Source organism: Podarcis liolepis, assembly GCF_965112155.1.
Source record: "Podarcis liolepis genome assembly, chromosome: 16".
Taxonomy (NCBI): Eukaryota; Metazoa; Chordata; class Lepidosauria; order Squamata; family Lacertidae; genus Podarcis; species Podarcis liolepis.
In genome coordinates this window covers 43,415,615-43,423,435 of record NC_139567.1, presented here as the reverse complement: position 1 = coordinate 43,423,435, position 7,821 = coordinate 43,415,615, and the positions used below count along the sequence as shown (strand labels likewise).

The following is a 7,821-nucleotide window of genomic DNA, read 5'->3' as shown; positions in this document are numbered from 1 at the left end:
TATTCCAACGGGGCAACCCCGGGAGATGCTCACATCTTTTTATTTGTTACAAATGTACAGGACAAACAAGATTTCCAGCGCAGTGCCCAGATGCAGCCCTCCATAGCCATGTGTCTCCCCCACCCCACATTCCCTCAATGGCCTGAAAAACTTCACAGATTTCAAGGGGGCGGGGGGAACACGACTGGCCAGTGAGGGGGAAGTGGGGGGGGACTGATTCTTTGCTACGGAGGCAAAGGCAGACCCCATACTCTCCCCCCCAAAAAAAAGGAATGATGGAGGGATTTGGGGTGGGGGTGGGGAGTAGTGATCCAGCCGGAGGTTTCCGGGGAGGGGGGGGAATGATGCCCCGACCCACAGCACCTAGACGTTGTAATTCCAGTGTTAACACTATTAGGGGAGGGAACGTGGTGAGATAAATACATTTGGTGTTTATATATCTCTCTATACATATATATATATCGGTGCGTGGTCAGGTGGGTCAGGAATGGGACACATAACAGTTCCACGCACTATATGGGAAGGTGGGGAGGAAGAGGAGGAGGAAGAGTAGTGTCTGCAAGGGGGGGGGAGAGATTTGACTCCCTTCAGGAGGACCCCCGCCCTGCTAAAAAGGGCAGGAAAAGCTAACCTGCGGCCCTTCAGGTGTGTCTGGATGTGTCAATTCCATCTGCCTCTGGAGCCGACTTGGGTCAATGGGCTGCGTATTCCTGCCTTCCGGGGGGTTGGGCTACATGAACTGTGTGGCCCCTCTCCAGCTAGGGGTTCTAGACTTGAACTCGCAACCGCCCCGAGCAGACAGCACAGGCGGGGTTGATTATGATGATGACGAACGAAATACAAGTCCAAGCCATTTGTCCACCCAGGACTGTCTGCACTGACCGGCAGCAGCCCAACAGGGGTTCAGGCAAGGGGCCTCGCTCCCAGCCCTGCCTGGAGATGCCGTTGGGGCTTGAACCCAGGACCTTCTGCATGCAAGGCGGGGGCTCTCTGGCCTGCTTCCTCCCGGATCTTGAACGCCACACAGGTACGCCCCCCCAGTGCCAAAGGATGGGAGATGGGAATATTTACAGGGGGAGATTTCTTCACTGCGCAGGCATCCCAGCGCCATGGGGCGTGTGCCCTATAGGGCCCCGATCCTGCCCCCCCACAAGCTGCAGTGGGGAGTGTTGATCCAACCCAGTCTGGGCAGGTGGGCTGATTGGCAGGGAGGGGGGCGGGTGAGTCGGTGGGGAAAGGACACTTTCAAGTGGCTGTACCCCCCAAAATCCTCCAGTGGGGAAGGGAGGAGCTGGGGGGCGGGGAGGAAGAGGGGCTGCGCCAGCCTCGCCCCCCCGCCTGCCCGCCCTTCACTGCTTCTTCTCGCGGGTGGTGATGGTGACCAGCTGCTTGGCGGCCTTGGCGATGTCGTAGGCACACTGGATGACCTGTTGGGTCAGGAGCTGGTAGTCCACGGGGGCCCCGGGCTCCGGGGGGACCGTCTTGCGGCACTCGCTCTGCAGGCGGTAGGCGCTGGCGTTCAGCAGGCGCAAGGAGCTGCGCACCGTCTCCAGAGCCGGCTTCTGCGGAAGGAGCAGAAAGGGAGAGTGGCGTAAGACTCCCAACTCAAGTCCAGAGGTCCAGAGTTCAAGTCTAACCTCCTTATCGTGAACTCACAAGGCGGCCTCCCAGCCTCACTGCTGACTAAAGGGACTTTTGTCTGGCCTACACAGCCAGTTCGGAGTAAGGGCCTGAATTAGCCCTGCACATCCAGCCAGTTCGGAGTAAGGGCCTGAATTAGCCCTGCACATCCAGCCAGTTCGGAGTAAGGGCCTGAATTAGCCCTGCACATCCAGCCAGTTCGGAGTAAGGACCTGAATTAGCCCTGCACATCCAGCCAGTTCGGAGTAAGGGCCTGAATTAGCCCTGCACATCCAGCCAGTTCGGAGTAAGGGCCTGAATTAGCCCTGCACATCCAGCCAGTTCGGAGTAAGGACCTGAATTAACCCTGCACATCCAGCCAGTTCGGAGTAAGGGCCTGAATTAACCCTGCACACCCAGCCAGTTCGGAGTAAGGGCCTGAATTAACAATACCCTTCACCAACCCAAAAAACATGTGCAGAATGTTTGCCTGTTTTGCTTTACATTTCCAAAAGTCGTCATTAGGCGGTCAATTTTTTCAAAATGCATTTCCTAAAAGTTGTATCCTGCTCGATCATAGGAAAATAACATCGCAGTGGTTAGACTTGTTCATCTCTTGTGTGTATGTAAAAATTCAAAATAATGGGGGGGGGGGCGGTTGAAGGGAGGTGGAAGTTGGAGCTTGGCTGCTGGGGGGTGGGAGAGGGTCCCATGTTGCTGCCCCCCGGCCCTATTTTAGACTATCACTTCCTGCTTCCAAGGAGCCCCTTAAGAATATGAGAGCCTGCAGGATCAGGCCCATGGCCCGCCTAGACCAGCATCCTCTTCTCACAGCGGCCGAACAGATGCCCCAGTGAAAAACCTATAAGCAGGATCCGGGCAGGAGAGAAAACTCTCCCTGCACTTTCCAGCAACTGATGGTGGTCGTGCCTGCCTCCTGTGGCAGGGAGTTCCAGAGTTTAACTGCACTGCCTGAAAAAGGATTTTCCTTTGTCTGCCCCAAATCTCCCACGATTTCTAGTGGTACGAGAGAGGAAAGTTTTTCCCGATCCACCACCTCAACGCAAGGCGTCGTTTTACAAAGTTCCACCACGCCATTTCTTGCTTGTCTTTTCTCTAAACTGCAAACGGTGCTGCAACTTTTCCTCATAGGGGAAACTTCCCAAGCTCTGCAACATCCTTGGGGAGGTTTTACGTCCTGGAAAAGCCCCTGGGAGTGGAGTCCGCTCATTTTGAGGACGTTTCCTGGGCTGGGAAGGAGATTTCCCCACCCAGACCCCTCTCTCGGCAGAAGTGCCTCTCCCGCTCTCTCCTACCTTGGGGAAAAGCGACGCCATTTCCGTGACGGCAGCGTGAATCTTCTCCGAACAGGGGACGAAGCTGCTGGGGTTAAGAAGGGACAGAATGAGGCCCAGGCCCAGAGCACTGACTCCTTTCCCCATAGCTGCGTTGCAGGTCTTGCCAGTTCCCCACCCCAGTCACCACATTACCCAAAGATCCCTTTAGGGGTTAAAGAAGAAAGTAAACTTTATTCAGCAGAGCAATTCTGATTTCTTAAGAGCATTTGAGGGAATCCGCCGCCTCCCCAAGTCCCAGATCTGGGAACCCCTCCTTGCTAAGGAAGCGGCAAACTCAGAGCAGGGACTCGTGCAGAGACACACAACAGGCAGATGTCCTCCGAAAGGAGCCAAATCCTGCCGCTGTCTCCCCAGCGCGAACAACTGCATGCCAGCAACAGCAAAAGGTATACCAGAATGACAACCTTGCGGAGGCTGGCTAGGCGGAAGACCAGAACTGAGAATCACACAGAGATGCAGCAGGCACACTCATTTTCATTTCTCACGGCCCGCCACCCATCTGTTCCTACCCCATCTTGCCCTCCCCAGGGGATTCCTGGAGGGATTCATCCTGACCTGTCGTGCTTGAACTCCTGGGCAGCTCGGAGGAGTTCCTGAATATTCTTTGTGACCTGTTCTGTCTTGAGAATGACGTCTTCCGTGCTGGGCAGCCCCGGGTCCAGGTCGCCTTCCAGTGGTTCAGGTTCTGGGTGCAAGTCATCGTCCTTGCTGAGATCCAGCAAGCGCTTCCCGTCCATGCTGAGAAAGGGGGGGGAGAGAGAAGCAGAGTGGGTTTGGGGGGCAGGGAAAGATGCTACCCTCCTGATGCCAACTCAGATATTGCCATCATCAAGAGCCAGGGAGGGTGCTATTTCTAGGCAGGGAAGACGGAGAGCGCCAGAAGAATCTTAATTTCTGTTTAAAGGAACAAAGTAAGTTCCTAGTCCTTATGGTGGGTGAGGGGAGAGAGAGAGAGAGAGAGGAAAACCACAGAAGTGTGGAGAATTGCTGAACAAGATTGAAAAGGAGAGGGGAGATATCTGAGCTGCTTACATGACCCTCACATCCCAGTTTGTCAAAACAAGGATTGCACAAGAGTCGCATAATGCTAGCAGGTTGCAGAACTGAACTTCCCTCAACGCAGAATTTGGCTTGCCGGCAGCGGAGGGGTGTTTCCAGTGAAACTCTACTCAGAGTAGGCCCACTGCAGAGAATGGACTTAAGCATCTGTATTCATTTCACTGGCTCTGCTCCCAGGATAACTGAACACACTGGATGCAGCCTGGAATTCTTAAGTCGCTTTTGAGCCACGAGGTCTTCTCAAGTAGCTAGTCCTGTGCAAGTCCCAGCAAGGGATGCCCTGCATAGCCCTCACCCTCACCTGAGTGGCAGATCCCCGCCCTGCGTGTTGTCATAATCGCTGTCTGTGCCGCTGCCGTGTCGGTCCAGTTTTCCAGTCTAGGAAGGGGGGGGAGAGAAATTGGGCAGAGTTAAAAGGGGGGGCTGGCGGCAGGCACCCCTGTTGTGTAACCACAGCAGAGGCTTGCTTTGCATGCAGAGGGTTCCCAGGCGTCTCTAGTTTAAAGGAACTGCAAGAGCTGCTGCCGGTCAGAGAAGGCAATACTGAGCTAGGTGGACAAAGAGTCCAGCCAGGCAGGGAGTGGGTGGAGCCCCCTATTTTGCATGCAGAAGGTCCCGCGTTGAATCCCCACCATCGCTGAATAAAAGATGGCAGGGCTAGGAAAGGAAGAACCCCCTGCTGAGACCCGGCATAGCTGCTGCCGGTCAGAGCAGACAGCATTGAGCTAGATGGGCAAAGAGTCTGATCTAGAATAAAAAGGAAGCTTCAGAAACTCCCAACCCCAAAAACAGAAATGTCATAAGTCACCATGTGACGTCCGCTCTCCGGGGCGCAGGACAAGAGGGGAGAAGACTGAGGGAATGGCATTGAGGAGATGGAGCCGCCTTTCCGTATCTGAAAGGGAGAGGGCAGGAGGCAGCCGTTAGGCAAACACAGAGAGACCGGATTGCGATGGGCAGAGGGATCACTTGGCAGAAGCCCAGGAGATTTTCTTTTCATGTCTTCTGTCTGGGTGCGGCCCCCGGCCCCCAGTAGCAGCCCAGAAGGAGCGAGATATATTGGTTTTTACACACATTTCCCAGCATATCATCCTTTTCAAAAAATTTGGCTATCACAGCCTAGGACTCCCTTCAACCTCGACTGATGGTTTTCTAAAGTCTTTTCTAATTGTGCATCTTGTTACTATAATTATTGCTACAAATTCATATCTTAAATATAACTATTCTGAATTCTCTTCACAATGATTTATATAATACTCCCTACAAAACGTCTTTTAACCCGACAAGGGATGTTAATTGGTTACAATTGCTTTCCAAATATATCATAAACCTCTTCCATTAGGAAAGTCTGGTCCTGCCGGTTCCGAATTTTCCCAGCTAGTCTCGCCATCTCGGCATAGTTCATCAGTTTCTCTTGCCAAGGAGATTTTATTTTCAAGCCTTCTGGGTGACCCACTTTGACCCATGGAACTGCCCCTGTTGCAGGGCCCACAAAACTCTCCTTCCACATGTGTCAGAAACCCATTTTTGCGTGTGGCAGCGCCTACACTTTGGAACTCCCTGCCAATTGATAGCCAGGCAGGTATCTGCTCTTTTGGGTACCTGATGAAAACATTTTCAACATTAGACAAGCCTACCCACATATTTAGAAACTGGTGTGAGTTCTAATCTGTTTTAATAAGTCTATTTTTATTGTAACTTTTTAAAAGCCTTAATTTTTTAATTTAATTCTTCTTACCAATAATTTTTTCGTTTTATCTTTTTTTTGTAAACCGCTTCAATGTTTCTTTCCTCCCCACTCCACCCCCCGCCCGGGAGTCAAGCAGCGTATAATTTTCATAAAATAAATTTTAAAAAATGGCAACATTCGCCAACCTGGTGCTGCTTTGGACTACAACTCCCATCAGCCCCTGGGTGAGCGAGGAGTTTATGATGAGGGCTGCAGTCCAAACTTTTTTTGAGGGTCTGAGGTCGGCGAAGTCTGTCATAAAAACAGTGGCGTAGCGTGGGTTGTCAGCACCCGGGGCAAGGCAAGTAATTTGCGCCCCCTAACCCGTGGATTTGCGCCCCCTAACCCTAACCCCCAGATGTTGCGCCCGGTGCGGCCGGGCCTCCCTGCACCCCCCACGCTACGCCACTGCATAAAAAGCAACCGGGGGGGGGTCACATTAGGGAGGCGGCCAAGCCCCAGATCTTTCACCCTGAGACCTCCCCCCTTTTAAAACTTAAAAGCAAAGTAAATAAATAAAAACTTTGCTCATAGGGCTCTGTGGCAAAGCTAATGAAACCGCCTCCCTACCTGCCTTGGCAGGTTAGCAAAAATTAGCTATCTGTACATATAAACTAGCAGAGTGTTGTCATCACATTGGACCCCGAGGCTTTGAAAGGTCTAGCAATGGCCCCTGGAGGAAGCGCCACTCACCCGGTAGATGCTGGCCTGGTTGTGGATGGAATATAAGGCTTCTTCGTCCACTTCCTGGAACGGCAGAAGAACAAGGGGGTGAGCAGGGGGGGCAACCCTGCGACCCCCAAAAAAGCAGCACCACCGGTTGGGTTGCAGAATCCCAACCCTACGGACGTCACCCTCCTCAACTCACAGCTCCGCACAGCAAGGAACCCACCAACCACTTTTTCTCGTTGAAAGCAAAGCATGTTCGGGCGGAACAAGAGATCGGGTGAAAAAATGCACCCAAACACTTAACACCCACCCACAAATGCCCCCTCCCCTCCTTGGCACTCACCCCAGGGTGGAACGGAGTGGAAAGGCGGGTGACCAGGTCATCCATCGGCTGCTGGCCAAAGGGCTTGAGGGCTCCAGTGCCCGGCTCATACATGGAGAAGGCGTGGCGGTCCCGGCGGTGGGCTCCCGTGGCCGTGGAGGCCACGTGGCTGTGGTCGGGGCGCTCGCTGGGGGGTGGCGCTGCCGCTGGGTGGATGGGTCCCACCTGCTGGCGAATCTGCATGTTCTCCGCCTGCAGCTTGTGGATCTGAAACGCGAGAGGAAGGGGCACAGGACTGTCAAGGGCTGGATCCGGCCGAAAGCAGCTCATACCTCCGAAGGCGGAATCACAATTGGAGAGGATTGGGGGACTGGGTCAGAGCTAGCGAAGCTTATGCACTTATCAAATTTGTATACCACACATCATCCGCAGATCTCGGGGCAGTCCACAGCATAAACACGCAAGATAAAAACACAAAATACATTTTTTTAAAAAAATAAACTCCCCCCCAACACATTCTAGGTTGCATCGAGAGAAGTCTAGTGTCCAGATGAAGGGAAGTAATAATCCCACTCTATTCTGCCTTGGTCAGATTCCTCCTGGAAAACTCTGTTCAGTTCTGGGCGTCAGAGTTTAAGAAGCTTGCTCCCTCTTCCACGTGACAGCCCTTCAGATATTTGTAAATGGCTCCCATATCTCCTCTCAGTCTCCTCTTTCCCAGGCTAAACATACCCAGCTCCCTCAACCGTTCCTCATCAGGCTTGGTTTACAGGCCCTTGATCATCCTGGTCTCCCTCCTCTGCCCACCTTCCAGCTTGTCAACATCCTTCTTAAATTGTGGCGCCCAGAACTGGACACAGTATTCCAGGTGGGGCCTGACCAAGGCAGAATAGAGAGGGACTATGACTTCCCTTGACCTAGACCAGGGGTCAGCAAACTTTTTCAGCAGGGTCACTGTCCCTCAGACCTTGTGGGTGGGGGGGCCGGACTATATTTTGAAAAAAATAATGAACCAATTCCTATGCCCCACAAATAACCCAGAGATGCATTTTAAATAAAAGCAC

General features: G+C 52.9%; 1 protein-coding gene across 4 annotated transcripts in view; it reads right to left on the bottom strand.

Annotated features, from left to right (window-relative positions):
- Positions 1-24: 24 nt before the first annotated feature.
- The window catches only part of GIT1 (GIT ArfGAP 1), a 49,284-nt gene continuing 41,487 nt past the window's right edge, over positions 25-7,821 (bottom strand). For 2 of the 4 annotated variants that reach the window (XM_083479868.1, XM_083479866.1), the window contains 7 exons: positions 6,779-7,024; positions 6,460-6,513; positions 4,846-4,932; positions 4,339-4,415; positions 3,534-3,716; positions 2,937-3,003; positions 25-1,562 (listed from right to left, as the gene is read on the bottom strand). In XM_083479868.1, coding sequence (XP_083335994.1) covers positions 1,350-1,562; positions 2,937-3,003; positions 3,534-3,716; positions 4,339-4,415; positions 4,846-4,932; positions 6,460-6,513; positions 6,779-7,024 — 927 coding nt within the window. In that variant the 3' untranslated portion in view covers positions 25-1,349. The remainder of the gene's footprint in view (positions 1,563-2,936; positions 3,004-3,533; positions 3,717-4,338; positions 4,416-4,845; positions 4,933-6,459; positions 6,514-6,778; positions 7,025-7,821) is intronic. The other 2 variants (XM_083479869.1, XM_083479867.1) reach the window with 1 other exon arrangement.